Source organism: Phyllostomus discolor, chromosome 6 (genome assembly GCF_004126475.2).
Source record: "Phyllostomus discolor isolate MPI-MPIP mPhyDis1 chromosome 6, mPhyDis1.pri.v3, whole genome shotgun sequence".
In the NCBI taxonomy this organism is placed as follows: domain Eukaryota; kingdom Metazoa; phylum Chordata; class Mammalia; order Chiroptera; family Phyllostomidae; genus Phyllostomus; species Phyllostomus discolor.
This window is the reverse complement of record NC_040908.2, coordinates 128203212-128223264: the sequence shown is the minus strand read 5'-3', so window position 1 is coordinate 128223264 and position 20053 is coordinate 128203212. Positions and strand designations below refer to the sequence as shown.

At 39.4% G+C, this 20053-nt stretch overlaps 1 protein-coding gene across 4 annotated transcripts in view; it reads left to right on the top strand.

The window, feature by feature from the left end:
• Positions 1-20053, top strand: part of DENND5A (DENN domain containing 5A) — a 95494-nt gene that overhangs the window by 25246 nt on the left and 50195 nt on the right. For 3 of the 4 annotated variants that reach the window (XM_028514392.2, XM_028514394.2, XM_036028997.1), the window contains exons 2-5: positions 3345-3416; positions 4191-4300; positions 8373-9030; positions 19467-19654. In XM_028514392.2, coding sequence (XP_028370193.1) covers positions 3345-3416; positions 4191-4300; positions 8373-9030; positions 19467-19654 — 1028 coding nt within the window. The remainder of the gene's footprint in view (positions 1-3344; positions 3417-4190; positions 4301-8372; positions 9031-19466; positions 19655-20053) is intronic. The other variant, XM_028514393.2, reaches the window with a different exon arrangement.

Sequence of the window (20053 nt, the reverse complement as noted above, 5' to 3'; positions counted from 1 at the left end):
AAATACTATGTTCCCACTACACTTGCCCAGACTAATATATAGAAGAACTTTTGCCTGAGATTGGATCTCTGTGGTTCCTTTACTTACAACCTGCCTCTACATCTTTAACAAGACTTCTTTACTCAGCTTGTTTGAAGAAGGGGCAGGTGGTGGAGAGGTGGTGATGGTGAGGACAGAGGGTCTAAAGGCCACTTCTCCCTGTGATTCATAGCCTCCCTTCCTCTTTGTCTACACTCCAGGTCAGCTCATCATGTTCACCTCTGGCTTCATCTCACTGGTTGTTTAACAGTTTCCTCTTAAATAATCCCGTTCCATCCTTTCAGTGCTTATCATGTCTTAGGGGGCACCTCATAGCCATTGGAACAGCTGTTGGAGGGCCCTGAAAAATAAACAGCAGCAGTGCACTGAAGAAGACTAGATTTCCAAGTATCATAGAATTGTGAGCTTGCTGTTTTTTCTGCTCCAGGTGTCCAGACATCACTTGACTTGAATCTATTTAATTGATATTTGTAGGATTCCCAACAACAGAATGCACTTTCTTGCCAAGCACCCATGGAACTTTCTATGAGATAGACCATATCCTGTGTCATAAAACACATCTTAACAAATTTAAAAGAGTGAAATCATATAAAATATGTTGTCTGACCATAATGAAATTAACCAAAAATCAATAACAAGAAAAATTACAAGTATATGGAAATTAAACAACACACTTATTAATAATATCTGGGTCAAAGAGAAAGTCTCAAAGGAAATTAGAAAATATTTTCAGCTGAACAAAAGTGAATATACAACATATAGAATCTGTGGAACTCAGCTAACATAGCTTATAGGGGAATTTGTAGTATTAAATGTTTTTATTGGAAAAGAAGAAAGGTTTCAAATTGGTACCTGAAACTTCCGCCTTAAGACACTAAAAAAAAAAAAAAAAAAAGCAAAATAAACCCACAAATTGGGTGCTTTAAAAAATCTATTCTCTCGTTTCTGGAGACTACAAACTTGACGTGAAGGTATGGCCAGGGTTTGCTTCTTCTGGAAGATCTGGGGGAGAATCTGTTCCAGACCCCTCTTCTCACTTCGGTGGCTGCCAGCGATCCTCCCCATTCCCTGGCTCGTGGATGCATCTCCAGCCTCTGCTTCCGTCTTCACATGCCCTCTCTCTGAGTGTCTCTCTTGTGTCCTTTGCTGTCTCTCTACAAGGACCTTCTTACTGATTTAGGGTCTACCTTAATCCAGTATGATCTCATCTCAATTGATTAATTATACCTTATTTCCAGTTAAGATCATATGTGAGGTCACAGCTAAATTTGGGGGTTGGGGAGATGCTACTATTTTATCTTTCTTAAGTGTATATATAACTCACATTTATTTCAGTTATGTTAGAATATTATTATTCAGTTATATTAGAATAATATTAGAATATTATTCAACAATATTAGAAGTGTTTGGGGTTTTATTTAGAAGTTTGGTGACCAGAAATATGCAATAGGAGCTTAATTCTAGTTTATATCAATTTGCCCATTGTAAAATTAGCTGATTATACATCTTTTTGCTTAAAGTTGCAGTTTCCAAGAACCTATTGATGATGTTAAGTGAGGACTTACAGTATGTTTGTATATTTTGTGGTTTTTACTGAGGGGATTTTCTAGCCTAGTTAAGGAAGAAATAAGCAAACTGACAAAACTGAAGAAGCTTAGCAGGAAGAAATCCTTATCTTCTCTCAGAACTGAATACAATTTAAAAATACATTCTGAGAATCTCATACTGTAGACAAGATCATTATGTTGTCTGCTTGCTGTTTAATTACTTTGTACTGTAAATTCAGACTTGCTGTGAGTGGGCTCTTTGCAGGTGTCACTGAAAGCTCTGAGACAAGCTCTACATAGCTGTAGGGCTTTGTTGCTTCCACTGGTACCAGCTACCTGCTGATTTTGCCAGTCTTTAGTGAAGATTACCAGATGGTCCTGGCTGGTGTGGCTCAGTGGATTGAGCACTAGGCTGAGAACCAAAAGGTTGCCAGTTCGATTCCCCGTCAGGGCACATGCCTGGGTTGCCAGCCATGTCCTGGGCTGGGGGCGACAGGCAATTGATTTATGTATTTCTCGATCATTGCTGTTTCTCTCCCTCTCTCTTTCCCTCCCTTCCTATTTCTCTAAAAATAAATAAATAAAATCATTTAAAAAAAAGAACCAAATGTATTTTGAGAGATGAAATTTATTGGAAAAGAGTTCCAGAAAAATCAGTTTGGAAGAAGGAATCAGGAAATGAGAGAGATTGAAATTGTGGTACCTGTTTTACTAACAAAAAGTTGAGCCTTGTCAGAGGTTGAATAAGTGGGCTTCCAGTGATGATGGACAGAACCTGAGAGTGTGAAAGCAGAGGTTTTAGTTTTAAAAACAATAACTTTCTGACTCTCATCATTGTTAGTTTCTGGGACAATTTCCTTAGAATTATTACAAACTCTTCTTTTTTAGGAATTGTTGCATTGGCTCTGGGATGATTTAGAGTGAAGGACTGTCTGACTTTAGGTCACCCCAATTCTGTGTTGATGAAGAATGCATCTTTCTTAGTAATCACCAACCCCTTTGGGTTTCAAACCAAGTTTTTAAAAACTATAGTTGGAACAGAATTTATTGTATCAACTAGAGCACGTGAACAGGGTCCTGTACGCATGTGTCTGAATAGTTAGACCAAATAGACCGAAGATCTGGATCCTCCCTATGAAATGGTTATTTGTGTATGTTCTTTCCTTATATATTTGATAGTAAGGTCCTTGAGGATAGGCATTTCATCTGGTTTATCTCTGTCCCCCACAGTACTCAAAGTCCTTGTATAGCATAATTACTCAGTAAATAGATATAAAATTCAGTTGAATTGTCCTTGATTATGTTTACTACATATTTTTCTGTGGCTCCTACTAAATTTATTTGTTTGAAATATTTAGGCACATTTAATTTGTCCCTCACTCCATAACCCCTTAAGAAAAGCAATATTTGAGGCAACATACTTTTGAGTATAGCACTAGTGACTTTATAGTAATTTGATATTGGTTGAGCTCTTCATCCCATTATTCTGTATTGTAATGTTTTTCAAACTGAATTGTAACTGTTGGTAGGTCTGCAGTTAGCTTATTTAATTTTAATGATATAGAATAGAAATTATGAGAGGGTGTGACATAGTAAGGGTAAGTATTTTGTGAAATTTTTATTTTAGATAAATTTAGATATATATTATGTCTGTGTATTACTTCATGTTGAAAAATTTATTTCATACTGGAGTCATGGTCAAAATGTTTGAATCACACTACTTTATTGTAATACTGTGTTATTTCATTTGTCATATAGCATTATGCCAGTACATACAGGCTTCTAAAGCCAGGGATGGTACCAGCCCTTTCATTTCCAGTACAACTGAAGGTAAAAACAAAAGAAAATTGAGAATACACAAAGCTTTCTGGTTCCTCTTACATATGTCTCTTCCGTTGCATTTTGTACCCTTTGACCTTCTAACTTTCTTGCGCCTTGACTAGTAGACTTTTCACATTTGTATCCCTCTAGGTGATAGGTTCTTTGGTTCTTCCTCTTTTCACTGTAATGTTCTTATTTCAACATGCTCTAATGTTTTTAGGGGGACGAAGGGGGAAACAAAGGAGTATTTCAGAAATTTCAAATGATTTTGAATTGACAAAATTGCTTATTAGATTTACCTTGAAATCTGCGTTCTTACTGTTCTCGAATCTTTTAGTCCCTTTGCATTTTTTTAGAGATCATAGAAATGCATATTTCATTCTGAATTTAAAATCACTTATGCTTCAATGCTGTTACTATTTGACTTTAAGCAAACTAAAGATGGCATACAAAAAAAGAAAAGATGGATATAATCCTTTATCATTTTTTGTGCTTTCTCCCTTCTCTCCCAAGAAAATTAACCATTGGGTTTATAGTAATCGTTTTCATTTTAATGGAAAGAAATGATAGCTTTTGGTGTCCAATATTAACTATGCTAAACTTTTCAGCTTCTTTACTTACCTAAAAACTTTGATACCTTTCCTATTCTTAGATGGTTGGCATTTCTCTGTCTTGCTTTGTGTTCATTTCTGTACATTGCTGGACTACCAAGCTCAGACATTCATAACCTGGTAATTTCAAGGGACTTTGTGGAAATGATTTACTTCTTTTCTTTTCTTGTAGGGGAAAATTTTGAGCAGACACCATTGAGACGAACATTCAAGTCTAAGGTCCTTGCACGATATCCTGAGAACGTAGAATGGAATCCCTTTGACCAAGATGCAGTGGGAATGGTTAGTATTTGTTAGCCACAAATACTAGAATTTACAGACTAAATTTTGAAAAAGGGATTGTATTTATATTGTTCATGATTCTGCATTTTGACGAATATATCAAATATTCAGAATACATGTATCAAAATACTGAAAGTCGTAATGTGTTTCTGTTGTGTGAGACAAATACATAGTAATGGATTAGCAGACTTTTTTTATGGTACTGAGCTATTGGTTGCTTATAGTATTGAGATTACATGAAGAGTGAGGTTTAAAGCAATTTTCTATCAATCTGTGTTGTATATGTCTGAGTGATATGGCAGAAATGACCATTTTTGTTTCCTCATAATTTTAGATAGGGCATGTAGAGAAGTACTACTTTGAATAAGCTAACCTTCATTGAGTCACCTTGTGCTAGGCATTTTACATGACATGCATTTTACATGAATTAACTCATTTAATTTTCATAATACCCCTTATGTAGATAATACTAAGTGAACATAAAGACATATGCAATATTTTACAAGTGAGGAAACTAATATCCAAAGAGGTTAAGTCATGTGTCCAAGGTCACATGGTAGAAGCAATTGAGCTGGAGTTTAAACACCATATTCTGGTTCTAGAGCTCTGTTCTTAACTGCATACTTGTATCAATACTACCTCTGTTAATTTTTAATAGCTTTTTATAGTTTTTAGAGGATGATCGTGTTCAATATATACAATAACTGTGTGAAATAAGTAGAGTATACTGTATTACCTTTATTTCACAGATGAGATAACTGAGTTTTAGAAAGCCTCAAGGATTTGATGCCTAGATGAGTGCTTATTTAATTTTAACATGTTACATTCTTTTTTATGTTATATTTTATTGATTATGCTATTACAGTTGTCCTGATTTTTCCCCTTTTGACCCTCTTACCATTACAGTGCACCTCACCCCCTCAGTCAATCCTCTCATGGTTGTTCATGTCCGTGGATCATGTGTATAAGTTCTTTGGCCATTCCACCTCCTATACTGTACTTTACATACTCATGGCTATTCTGTAACTACCTATTTGTACTTCTTAATCCCCTCACCTCTTCACCCATTCCCCTTTCCCCCCTCAAGTCTGGCAACCTTCTGGTACCTAACTTCTTTTCCCTTGCTTTTAAGAATCTCTCTTTATCTTTAACCTTTGGTCTTTTAGCAATGATGTGTCTTGGAGTGGGCCTCTTTGTATCCATTATAATTGAGATTCTCTGCACTTCCTAGACTTGCGTGTCTTATTTCCTTCACGAAATTAGGGAACTTTTCTTTCATTATTTTTTCAGATAGATTTCCAATTTCTTGCTCTTTCTCTCTTCCTTCTGGCACCCCTATGAGGCAAATGTTGGACCTCTTAAAGTTGTCCCAGAGGCTGTTTATACTATCCTCATTTTTTAATTCTTTTTTTCCTGTTCTTCTGCATGGTTGTTTTTTTCTTTCTGTGTTTGAAGTCATTGATTTGATTCTTGGCTTCATCCATTCTACTGTTGTTTCCCTGTAAATGGTTCTTTATTTCAATTAGTGTTTCCTTCATTTTTGACTGGATCTTTTTTTATGCTGGTGATGTCCTCACTAAGTTCCTTGAGCATCCTTATAAACAGTGTTTTGAATTCTGCATCTGACAGATTGCTTATCCCCATTTTGTTTAGCTGTTTTTGCAGTTTTGATCTGTTCTTTTACTTGGGCCATATTTCTTTGTCTCCTCATTTTGGCAGCCTCCCTGTGTTCATTCTCTGTATTAGGTAGAGCTGCCTTGACTCTGTGTCTTGATAGTGTGGCCTAATGTAATAGGTGTCCTGCAGGGTCCAGGGGCACAGCATCACCTATCATCCAAGCTGGGTACTTGAGGTGTGCCCTTTGTGTGGGCTGAGTACATCCTCCTCTTTTGGTTGAGCCTTGGTTGCTGTTGGCAATCAATGGGAGGGATTTACCAGGCCATTCATCTGCAAAGACTGGCTATGACCACTGACCACCAACCCCTGCCCTCTGTGGAGGATCATCTGTGCAGGGGCAGAGTGCTGGTGCTCTGATGTGGTCTGTAGCTGTCCACTGGGTGCTCTGGCCCTGGGGTTTCCTGGGTGGTACAGGCCAAGGTCAGCCCTCACCTGTCTTTCTTTCTGGGGCCCCTGAGCTGTAAAGCAATCTGAGATGTCTTCTATACTTGTGTTGGGTTTGGAGATTCCCAGGTGAAGCCAAGCTGTGAATCTAAGGTGGCTGCTGCTAGTTCGTGCCCGGGGCTCACTGAGGCCCACTCTTGATTATTTGATAGGATTTAGGAGTCAAGATGAGTCATTCTTATGAAGAAGCTTGGGTGGACCCATAAGTTGGGTGGGGTAAAGCTTCTGTGGATCTCCAAGGTGGATCACACAGTGTTAGCCGGGTTGATGGAGTCTCAGATATGGCACCAGCCTACCAGCTCTATTGTGGCGAGGGCTCAGCAAAGGGACAAAGACCTCTGCTCACCTCAGTGTCAGAGACTTTAGTTTCTCCCAATATACCACTGGTGCCTTTCAAGCTGCCACCCTGGTGGTGGAGCCCAGAGGGAGTGAGAGTAGGTGAGTCCGTGTGTGGGTCCCCCAAGAGAATCTGCGTAGGGCTGGCTCCATCAGCCTCCTTCATTAACTCAATCCCCACTGGTTTTTGCAGGCAGAAGTTGTGGGGACTTATCTTCCTTGCACTGGAATCCTGGGCTGGGGGTTCTGGTGTGTGTCTGGGACTCCTTGCTCCTGAGATATCCCTCCTGAATTTTTATTCATGTGGGTGTGGGGCCAGCCCATTTTGCATCTGCGCCCCTCCTATCAGTCTGGATAGATGTGGTTTCTTCAGTTCCGTTGTTATCAGACTTCCATTCAACTCGATTTCTGACCTTTCTCAGTAATGGTTGTTCTATATTTTAGTTGCAATTTTGATGTGGTTGTGTGAAGAGGCAAGCCACATCTGCCTACTTTGCCATTTTGACTGTAAGGCAACATGTTATAGTCTAAAAACACGTAGGCTTTGGGAAGTCAAGTTCAAGGATAATGGATACAACATAATGTAGGTCCTAGTATTTGTTAAATTAAGTTGCTGGTAGTTTGTTTGTATAGCTAGGTTTATATAAAATGAAAATGTGAACTGATGGATTCAGATCGATTTGATTAGCTATCCAAGTTTCTTTACTATGTATGTACAAATACATAGTATTGGATCAGCAAACTTTTTTGTAGCATTGAGCTATTGGTTGCTTATACTGTTGAGATGCTTATAGCACTGGAGTTAAAGTGAAAAAAAGAACATCTTTATCCTGATTGCTGTCTCCTTGCTTTGTGTGAAATGAGCACCCTTTTTTCTATGAACAGAGAAGGTGTTATTGATGACAAAGTTCTGTGAGCTGATAGTCTAAAACTTGATTTTGTTTTTAGATACAAAGCTGCACCTGTCTGGTCTTTAGATATATTTCTAGCATCATCTCTCAATACATGCTGTCATGCTGCTCTCTTTTACCTCATCTTGTGCATTGTCTTCCTGCCCCTCAAGTATCCTTCTTCCCTTTGTCCACCTGAGGAACTCTAACATAACCTCGTCTGTGGAGCCTTTTCTGATGTTCCTAGGCTGAATTGTCTGTTCTTTGTTTCCTGGTACTTTATATATACTTCTGTATAGTTCTGATGACTCCATTATCATTGTATTTACTTGTGTTTCTTATTTTTTAAAAGATTTTATTTATTTATTTTTAGAGAGGAAGGGAGGGAGAAAGAGAGGGAGAGAAACATCAATGTGTGGTTGCCTCTCATGCACCCCCTACCTGGGACCTGGCCCATAATCCAGGCATGTGCCATAGACTGGGAATCAAACCGGCAACACTTCGGTTTGCAGGCTGGTGCTCAATCCACTGAGCCACGCCAGCTAGGGCAGTGTTTCTTATTTAGAATGAGAGATCTTTAGAGCAGATATTCTGCTATGTTGATCTTGATATCCCAAACACCCAGGACAGTGGCTGCTCTGTAAGTAAATAAATAGTGATGGGTTTCTGCAAAGAGGGTCAGCAGTGATTATTCTCATCACCTGTTTTCTTGTTATCTTTTGCAGCTGTGCATGCCGAAAGGGCTGGCATTCAAGACCCAGGCTGATCCCAGGGAGCCCCAGTTCCATGCCTTTATTATCACAAGGGAGGATGGCTCTCGGACATTTGGGTTTGCCCTCACGTTTTATGAGGAGGTGACTAGCAAGCAGATCTGCAGTGCAATGCAGACGCTCTACCACATGCATAATGCTGAGTATGATGTCATATATGCTCACTCTGCTGATGGCCGAGACCACAGTGACATGGAGGATGGTGAAGGCACTCCTGGGACCAAGCTGCAGCGATTCAACTCATATGACATTAGCCGAGACACGCTGTATGTCTCTAAATGCATCTGCCTCATCACACCCATGTCCTTCATGAAAGCATGTCGGAGTGTTCTGGAACAACTTCACCAGGCAGTCACTTCACCTCAGCCCCCTCCACTGCCCCTTGAGAGCTACATATACAATGTACTCTATGAGGTGCCACTCCCACCTCCTGGCCGGTCCTTGAAGTTTTCTGGGGTCTATGGGCCAATAATCTGCCAGAGACCAAGTACCAATGAGCTTCCCCTATTCGACTTTCCTGTCAGAGAGGTCTTTGAACTGCTTGGGGTGGAGAACGTGTTTCAACTTTTTACTTGTGCTCTTCTGGAGTTTCAAATCCTGCTCTACTCACAGCGTAAGTCAGTGCTTACTAGAGCTCTCTTCCTGCATAGGTCCTCCCTTTCCCTATCGGAAACAATGGGGCTGGCTATAAAGATCAAGGGCTGTTACAATTTGAGCAAAACTCAGATCTTTTTCAGGTCTGTGGTGGATGGGAAACCAATGGACTATGAAAGGGGAAAGGAGGGAGAAAGAGAGGAGAGAAACATCAATGTGTGAGACATATGTTGATCGGTTGCTTCCTGCACGTCCCCAACTGGGGACCTGGCCAGGAACCCAGGCCTGAAACCTGATGGGGACTCGAACCAGTGCCAATGCTCAATCCACTGAGCCACACTAGCCAGGGCAGGGTACCATTTCTTGTTGGCTATTACCATGGCCTTCTGTTGGGCACTCCAGTCTGTGAGGGTAACTGTGTATCCTGATAATAATCTCTTCTGGTTGATGTTAAAAAGGGGCAGGAGGCAATGTTCATGGGACACTGACTTTCTATCAGTTCTGTTCTGTCATTCGGAAGAGTTATTTCTGTCCTTTCTTACCTTGACAGTAAAATTAAGGATTCACAAACAATGATTGTTCATATACAGGGTTGGGCAAAATGAGGTTTACAGTTATAATACAAATAAATAACATAATAAATAAATAATAGTACAATAATAAACTTTGTGTTTCACGTACTCACGACTATAAACCTACTTTTGCCCACTCCTGTATTTGAAAAAAAAACCCCACTATATTTAAGAAAATGAGGATGTGTTGCTTCTTTCTGTCATTTGTTATAGCTGAACTGTTTTTGTAAGTGAGAGGTTACATGAATGTGAGCAGCAGGTTTGTACTTAATAATGAAGGAGATCAGAAGGAAACAGATATTAATTGAATGACCCAGACAAGTCACATAAAATTCATTCACTCAGCACGTATTTATTGAGAGCCTGCTGTGTGCCAGGTATTGTTCCAGGGTCTAGAGATACAGTGCTGGACAAAACAGGTAAAAATTCTTCCTACAGTGGAACTTATATTGTAATGGGGAAAGAGAGGTAATTAAATAAAATAAAATGTATAGTATGTAAGCTGATAATATGGTCCATGGAGAAAAATGAAATAGGAAGAGGATGATGGTATTTGGCGAAGGGAAGTGTTAATTTTTAATAGAGCGATTAGTTTGGGCCTCTCTGAGTGACCCATCTTAATAACTGTAGGGGAAGTAATTAGCAAAGGGCGCAGGAAGTATAAAGGTTCAGAGACAAACATGTGTCTGCTTTGTTCAAGAACAGCAAGGAAGCTGGTGGGTGGAGTGGAGTGAGAGAGCAGGAGTCTAGTAGCAGATGGTGTTAGAGACTTAACAGGAGGCCAGATTGTACGAAGTCTTGCAGGCCATTGTAAAGCCTTTGTTATTCTGAGATGCTTAGTCATTAGAGGTTTTGTTTCTGACTTTTTATTTTAAAATAATGTCCCACTTATGAAAGAGTTTCAAGAAGTATTCAAAGAGCTTTTTGAAGAACAGTTCACCAATTGTTAACATTTGGCCACATTTGTTTTATCATTCCTCTTTCTCTCTCTCTCTGGTGTAATTTTTATTTATTTATTTTTTTAAAATTATTTTTATTGTATTTTTTCATTACCATTTATCCCCCCTATGCTCCCTCCTCACTGCAGTTACCCACTGTTGTTGGTGTCCACGAGTTGTTTCTCTCTTTTTCTCAATTCCTGCATATCCTCTCAGCTTCCCCCGAGAACTGCACCCTGCTTTCTATGAGTCTTTTTCTGTTTTGCTTGTTAGTTCAATTTGTTCATTAGAGTCCAAATATGAGCGAAATAATTGCTATTTGTCTTTCTCTGACTGGCTTATTTCACTTAACATAATGTTCTTCAGGTCCATCCATGCATCCTTCTCTCGTGTGTGAACTTAGTTGAACCATTAAGAGTCGTTGTAGACACCATGTCCATTGATTCCTAAATGCTTCAGCTTTTATTTCATAAGAACAAAGACGTTTTCTTACATAACCATAGTACGATCACCAAATCTAGGAAATATTAATATAGATACAATACTATATTCAAGTTTTACCATTGTCCAAAAATGTCTGTTATGATGGTTTATTTTTATTCCTGATCTATGAGCTGGTCTATAATATGTATTGCTTTTGTCAATTCTTTATGTCTTTAATGGTATTGTATTTTTGAAGAGTACAGGCAATGTATTTTGTGGAATATCCTTCAATTTGGACTTGTTTGATGTTTTCTCATGATTAGATTCAAGTTATATGTTTTTGGCTGGAATGTCACAGAAGTGATATTGTAATTCTCTCAGTGCATTATATAAGGAGACACATAATGTCTATTTTATCACTATGGAAGGCACATGATGTCATTTTGTCCCATTTTTGGTAGTGTTAATTTGATCACTTGGTTAAGATTAAGATGATGTCTGCCAAATTTCTAAACTGAAAAGTTGTCTTTTTTCCCCCTTTGTAATTAATAAGTAACTTGTGGGAGGTACTTTGAAACTCTATGCTGTTCCTCTTCAGAGTTTTGCCAAATGGCTTTAACATCCATTGACAATTCTAATTGGAATTAGTTATTACCTTTGGGGTTCCAAAATGGTTGTTTTCTTTCCTAACTCTATAATACTGTATTTCTTAATTGGCATTTTACTACAAGGAAGAACATTTCATCTTGTTTCTTTGTTAGTTTTTTAAAAATATTTTATTTATTTATTTTTAGAGAAGGAAGGGAGGGAGAAAGAGAGAGAGAGAAACATCAATGTGCGATTGCTGGGGGCTGTGGCCTGCAACCCAGGCATGTACCCTGGCTGGGAATCGAACCTGCGACACTTTGGTTCACAGCCCATGCTCAATCCACTGAGCTACGCCAGCCAGGTCTCTTTGTTAGTTTTTTATTGTATAGACTCATAGATTTTAATTTTATTCAGTAGGTTATACATTACTATAATTATTTATTTTGGTGCTTAAATTGTCCCATATTTGGTCCGTGGGTGAAGTAATAGAGGCTACATTGAATGGAAGGGCACATACCCCCATCTAAACTGGATAGCCAGTAATTACCTCCGGTTAATTTCGTGTGGGAGTGCTGGCCTAATGTTAGATCTTCCAATTGTTCATGAGGACCCAGATTTTTAATGTTAAATGTCTGATTTTTAAACATTGGCAACAACATTCTTGTTAGACACTGTGGGCCAAATGAAAAGCACCTTTTGGCTGAACGTGATTCCTGAGGCTTCATCTTGCAACTTCTGGTTTAGAATATGAAGTTTCAGGCTCCTTTCTCTGGGTGAAATATAGATTTGCACAAGTACTGTAGCTTCTTAGTTGTGGTTTCTTGGCTGGAGCTTGGCAAAAATATTTTGAAACAGTGACTTAGCTGAATAGTGAAGACTAGTTTTAAATGGAGCAGAGAGGAGGAAACCAAACTGGATAGGGTGTTAGAAAGTGCAGTGGCATTCAGGTGCTATAATGCGTAGAGGATGTTTAGAGGCAGGACAAGGAAGATTAAAATGGGACAGGTAACATTTTCCCATCAGAGCTTCTAATATTTCCCAGAATGTGGGTTATTGTGTCCATAATACAAAGGGAGTGGAGGTTTGCGTGTAGAATCAAAGTGAACTCAGGATGCAAAGTCATGCTTATCACTGTCAAGAAAAAGCTTTTTCCAAAAACTTCCTGGGCATTGTCAAGCATGGCTGAGGCTAAAATGGAGTGGCCTTGTATTGGATGTAGGTTATACTCTCTATTATTAATAGAGTATTGTAAACAATTCACATTGGTTTTCTTGAAATAGTTTTATTTATGATTCGAAGGCCTTATGTGGATGAAAATCTCTCTGATCCTCCAAAAACATGCCTTCACCACTTACAGTTGGTGTTGCGCACTGCGTGTCTTGCCTTCTGAATAGAAAAGAGGTGTTGGGGAAAAGGAGTGCAGGTGAAATTGTAAGACTCTAAAAGTCTAACCCCTTGGATGACTTATGAGGCAGTTGTAAGTGGTGTTTTTTTAAAATTTGAGTAGCTCAGCTTCTTTACTACTGGATAATAGTTGTTCTTTAGGTTATATAGTTTTTTTTTTTTAAATAGCTTAGTTTTTAGTGGATGTTTTAAAATTACAAATAGAGCAGAATTTCTTTCTGTGACTTAATAGGGTAGTGAATTGAATAATTGAAAAAGCCATTTAAGTCTGGGAATCTTAAAAATGATACATCTATTAAACATTTTATTTTAACTTAAAACATCAGTATATAGTCACCAATCTTTTGATGAAAGATCTAGGCATTTCCTTTGGTTATGGGTCCACCAATCAGATGTATGTATTGTTTTTCTTGCATAAGCAGCATCCATAAATAATTCATTCACTAGGTTTTCCAGATAATGTGTTTAAATTTTTAAAATATTTTACTTATTTTTAGAGAGAGGGAAAGGGAGGGAGAAAGGGAGAGACACATCAATGTGCAGTTGCCTCTTGCATGCCCCACTCTAGGGTTCCGGCTGCAACCCAGGCATGTGCCCTGACTGGGAATCAAACCAGTGATCCTTTGGTTTGCAGACCTACACTCAACCCACTGAGCCACACCAGCCAGGGCCTTTTCCCTTACTTTTAAGAGTCTCTCTTTATCTTTAACCTTTGGCCTTTTAGCAATGATGTGTCTTGGAGTGGGCCTCTTTACATCCATCATAATTGGGATTCTCTGGGCTTCCTGGACTTGCATGTCTATTTCCTTCATGAAATTAGGGAAATTTTCTTTCATTATTTTTTCAGATAGATTTCCAATTTCTTGCTCTTTCTCTTCTCCTTCTGGCACCCCTATGAGGCAAATGTTGGACCTCTTAGAATTGTCCCAGAGGCTGTTTATAGTATTCCCATTTTTTAAATCTTTTTTTCCCTGTGCTTCTGCATGGTTGTTTTTTTCTTTCTGTGTTTGAAGTCATTGATTTGATTCTTGGCTTCATCCATTCTACTGTTGTTTCTCTGTAAATAGTTCTTGTTTTTTAAGATTTTATTTATTTTTAGAGAGGGAAGGGAGGGAGATAGAGAGAGAGAGAGAAACACCAATGTGTGGTTGCTGGGGGTCATGGCCTGCAACCCAGGCATATACCCTGACTGGGAATTGAACCTGCGACACTTTGTTTCGCAGCCCGAGCTCAATCCACTGAACTACACCAGCCAGGGCTGTAAATGGTTCTTTACTTCTATTAGTGTTTCCTTCATTTTTGACTGGATCTTTTTTTATGCTGGTGATGTCCTCACTAAGTTCCTTGAGCATCCTTATAAACAGTGTTTTGAATTCTGCATCTGACAGATTGCTTATCCCCATTTTGTTTAGCTGTTTTTGCAGTTTTGATCTGTTCTTTTACTTGGGCCATATTTCTTTGTCTCCTCATTTTGGCAGCCTCCCTGTGTTCATTCTCTGTATTAGGTAGAGCTGCCTTGACTCTGTGTCTTGATAGTGTGGCCTAATGTAATAGGTGTCCTGCAGGGTCCAGGGGCACAGCATCACCTATCATCCAAGCTGGGTACTTGAGGTGTGCCCTTTGTGTGGGCTGAGTACATCCTCCTCTTTTGGTTGAGCCTTGGTTGCTGTTGGCAATCAATGGGAGGGATTTACCAGGCCATTCATCTGCAAAGACTGGCTATGACCACTGACCACCAACCCCTGCCCTCTGTGGAGGATCATCTGTGCAGGGGCAGAGTGCTGGTGCTCTGATGTGGTCTGTAGCTGTCCACTGGGTGCTCTGGCCCTGGGGTTTCCTGGGTGGTACAGGCCAAGGTCAGCCCTCACCTGTGTTTCTTTCTGGGGCTCCTGAGCTGTAAAGCAATCTGAGATGTCTTCTATACTTGTGTTGGGTTTGGAGATTCCCAGGTGAAGCCAAGCTGTGAATCTAAGGTGGCTGCTGCTAGTGTCATGCCCAGGGCTTACTGAGGCCCACTCTTGATTGTTTGATAGGATTTAGGAAGTTGTGAAGCATGAGCCAAGGCCAACCATTCATATTGAAAAGGGGCTTGGTTGGGCTTGTAAGTTGGGTGGGGCCAAGTCTTGGGGGTTCTCCAAGGAGGGTTAAATGGTGTTGGCCAGGTTGATGGAGTCGCAGATATGGACGAGCTTGCTGACTCTGTGGGAGGAAGGTTAATAAGAGGGACAGTGGTTCTGCTTGCCTTGATGCCAGACACTTCAGTTTCTCCCTATATGCCACTGATGCTTTTCAAGCTGCTACCCCGCTGCTGGAGCTCAGAGGGCATGAGTCAAAGTAGGTAAGTCTGTGTGTGGTTTCTTTAAGAGGAACTCCTTGGGGCTCTAGAAGTTTCTTTCACTGACCTCCCTGCTGGTTTTTGCAGCCAGAAATTGTGGGACTTATCTTCCTGGCACTGGAACCCTGGGCTGGGGGTTCTGGTGTGTGTCTGGGACTCCTCGCTCCTGAGATATCCCTCCTGAATTTTTATCCACTGCAGGTGGGTGAGGGAGCAGCCCATTCCATGTCTGCGCCCCTCCTACCAGTCTGGATGGACATGGTTTCTTTAATTCCATAGTTGTCAGACTTCCATTCAACTGGATTTCTGATGGTTCTGAGTGATGCTTGTTTTATATTTTAGTTGCAATTTTGATGTGGTTGTGGGAAGAGGCAAGCCATGTCTGCCTATGCCTCCATCTTGCCTGGAAGTGGGCTGTAATATTTAAGTTATATATGTGTACATTATGATATCTTAAAAGTATTTTAATATACCTATTCATGTGTGTTTTAAATATGGTATTTTAAAACTTGGAAAAAAGCATTTCAATCATATGGTAGAAACTTAAAACATTATAAAAGGGCATATAGTGAAATATAAGACTTCCACCTCTGGTCCCTGGTTCTCCTTCAGGGAGATTGCCACTATTTTCCTGTTTCCTTACAGACATTGTTATGCATATACAACATGTATATATATGGATGTGAATCATTGTTTTGCACTTCTTTCATTTAGTAAGGTATTTTGGAGATATGAGGACATAGAGATTAGGTTGTTTCTTAAGAACAAAGAGTACACTAGAAACATCCTTATTCACGCAGCTTTCACAGAAGTGCAGGTATTTAAGGACAGTTTATAGTTACGTTTCTATTGTGTAGGAGCTGCCCGGCAGTTTATGAGTGAACTTACCTGTAGAGCGATCCCAAATCTGTATTCTTGGCACAGAGACATGTCATAAAATGTGCTAATTCTGTCTTTCTCACTGCTTAGTGGTGGTTGTAATCCCAGAATGTTTTGCATTATCTCTTTTTGTTAAAAGTAATTGCACACTAAACATTATGGGAGCTGCGAGAGAACCTTGGCAGTTGCCTGAAGCTGAAGTGTCTCCAGTTGATTTTGATTGGCTGAAATGCTTTGGGTACAGATGACCTTCAGCTGTTTCCTATTTATTGGTTTCACCTTCTTGGAACCATGAGCACACACAGGCAATGGCAAAGGAGGTGCTGATTTTATCATGTGTATTGGTGTATAGAGATGGGTTTTGTACTGTTGCTTACAGCTCTTGGAGATCAGCATCCTAGTGTGGGTACCACGGATTGCTGTATCCCTGAGGCATTGTTTATTAGGTCATTCTTCAAGATGGGTTGTAAATATAAAAAAGTAAAGAAAAAAGAAACCTACAACTCACACAAATCAAAAAGGCTATAAAATTCTAAATTTTTATTATCTATAAAGCCAAACCACATAAATGGAAAGTAGTTTAGTGTTGAAAGAGGTTATCTCTCACCTCCAAAAGTGTTTTGTTTCTAACAATACCATCATTTCAAGGGCATGAAAAGGAATTCTTCAGAGATTTCGGTCTGATGTGAATAAAGTTATCCACTGTAGCAGAAATAAGTGGGCTGAATTTCAGATACTAGATTAGATTCATCCAGAAGAGTAAGGGAAAACCAGAACTAGACCTCTGTGCTATTGAAAAACCGGCTTTTGTGGAGCAGAGAAAGTCCCTTCTTTCAGACTCTAGCATGCCCTGCTTTGTGATTACAGAGTAGACGTTCACAGACACAGTAGCTAGAGCCCAGGAAGACTCATGACAAAGGCATTTCAGGGACTCCTTTACTCAGTGTCTGCCTGTCCTCTGTTAGATGTTACTGTCCTCGAGCAGACGTGCCAGGAATTCCAGCCACATAAAGCACCTGCCTTATTGACTCTGGGTGAGAGAAAGAGGAAGTTTTTTTATTTTTTTCATGATTGAAAAGGCCTGTGGTACGTCCTGCCTAATTTTTTTAAATCCAGAAATGGTGTGTGTGTGTGTGCGCGCGTGCGTGCATGGTTATTCAGTGTAATATTTACTCAAAGTATGTGTTTAAGAGCCAGTGTTGGAACATAGTAAGACTAGACCATCAGCTTTAAATATCACTTGAAAGTTTTCTAAGCTTTTACATTCTTTTGGTTCATCTTAATTTGAATTTTAAAATACTTATAATGTCTGAGATTTTCAAGATTATTGCCCTTGAATAGATTATTTACAGATATTTATATCTATAAAAAAGAGCTGCTGTGGCTCAGTTGATTGAGTGGCCTCCTGTGAACTGATGGGTCACTGGTTCGATTCCCAGTCAGGGCACATGCCTGGGTTGCGGGCCAGGTTCTCCAGTACAGGGAGCATGAGAAGCAACCACACATTCATGTTTCTCTCCCTCTCTTTCTCCCTCCCTTCCTGTCTGTCTAAAAATAAATAAAATCTTTTTAAAAAAGAGCTGGAAAATATAAGAATTGAGGTCTCATATGCAGAATCATTAGAATTCTAAATGATTCTTAGAGTAATCATAGAGCAGGAGAATTTCAGGAAAAAGCAGATAAACAGAGTTATATAGTGCCCTATAGAATTGACATAGCACAGAAAGGTTGAAGGTAGAGCTTGCCAAAATTTGTAAGAGCTTGTCTAAATTTTATTATTCAGTTGTTGGCTTACTTTCATGTACAACTAACTACTGTTTCTAAAATTATATATATATACACACACACATGCACACGTATATGTATAAAAATCTAATTTAATCCTTTGAAGAGGGTATTTTTTTGTAATTTTGGAATTGTCTTTATTGTTATTTCCATTTCTGGGGGGAAGCATCCTTACTAAATAGTTTTTAATATGGGAATGACAATGCTTTGTGTGGGCACAACAAAAAATGAGATAGACTTTCTTTTTAAATTTGTATCAGTGTAGCCCTGATCTTTAGTGACTATGAAAAGTTCATGTCCTTATGTCCTTCTGCTAAGTCAATTAGTTGTATTTTGTTTTTCCGTTGTTGGTGATCAAATCTCTGAGCTCAGTTTTGCTCACTGATTGGTTACATCATTTATCTGTCAAATGTCTTAGTTTTCCCAAAACAGCATTTGATGCCCTTTCCTATAGTGTACTCAAAATGATAGAGACTGTGATGTTTTAGTCAATAATTTGTATTTGTTTGCATTACTAGTTAAGAGAAAACACAGTGGTTTCCAAGTTGTGTTCTTTGCTTAGCCAGGATCAGGGCAATGAGTTTCAAAGCATTATTAGTGAGCAGATGTACGGTGCTCCCTAGTTGATACATCCCAGCTTCTGTTCACTTCCTACTCAGTGTTTCTGATTTTCTGGAAAGCTTTTTGTTACTTACACTATAACTCCTTTATGAATCAAACTGTGGTTTAAATGTTGGCGTGGGTTTTTAGTACATGAACCCACTTTAACCCTTGTGAAAGCTCATTTGAAGGCAGCCATTCCAGAAGGATATTACTCAAATATTTTAAATTGTATGTTCCTTCTTTGTCTCTTTTGGCCTGAACAGGGGACATACTGCTTGTGAATATTAATTTTTTTAGTTTTGATTGTAACTGGTCCATTTTATTGGCTTTACCCCAATGTGTTTATTACTCATTAAAAAAAAAACAAACCAGGTCTAGAAATTGCATTCTGAAGAGCTAAACTGTGAGCACAGGCCTTCCCTTCCACACTGTTTCTGACCTAGAACAAGAGTTTTGAGTCATGCAAGTCAGTCTTCTGGGTCTTTCAAGTTCTAGGGAAGTGTTAAAGTAACCCATCTGTGCTGTTCTCAATAAGGACAGGCTGCACCTCCTTATTGAATGCAGGCATAATCTGAGTGTTGAAGAAGCCTGTTTTGTCTTCCGTGCTGAGCAGAGACCCAGACTACTGTTCCTTTTCTTTCGATTTCAGTTCTACCTGACAGAACATTCTGGTTTAGTGTTTGGAGCAAAGTGCTATTTATTAAATTTTATTATAATCAGGGACCTGTGGGGGAGGGTGTATTTCAACTTATCTGTTGAGGTCTCTGATACCCGCTGGGGAATCATACTCTGCACATAGCCTTGCTGAAATTTATTCTGATCCTTTCTAAATGTGAAATTGTTTTGAAGAGTTTAACTTACTATTTGGGAAGCAAGTGCCTTGATTTTGACTGTTTGGTTTTTGTGTGTGTTTTTTCTTTTGACCTAGATTACCAGAGGCTGATGACTGTGGCGGAGACAATTACAGCTCTCATGTTTCCTTTCCAATGGCAGCATGTCTATGTCCCTATTCTCCCGGCTTCTCTACTACATTTCTTAGATGCTCCTGTTCCATACCTGATGGGCTTGCATTCCAATGGCCTGGATGACCGGTCAAAGCTGGAGCTGCCTCAAGAGGTGAGAGAAGTGTGGAGCTTGACTGCTGATGCTCCTGGCCTCAATCTGGAACTGGAAAGAGAAGGGCTTTGGGATATGCCCACTGTGTTGTCTCCACATTTGTTTTCTTTCATTTTGGGAAATGTTAGTAACTTTCCAGGAGAAAAATAAAAACAATGAACATTTACCTCAGTTTATATCATTTCAGAAACACTCATCATCTTTATCACTTGACATATGAGAGGGGACCTGACAAAAAAACCAGAATTATATTCTGGAGGGCAGGCCCCTTGTAGTATAGGCTTCACCCCAGGTTGAGTGTTCTAGGAACCCATCTGTATCAGTGCACCAGCTGATGTTGTGAGAGGCTGTGTTTGGCTTCAGTGAACTTTTTTGGAAGACTCTTTCAGCACGTTTGCC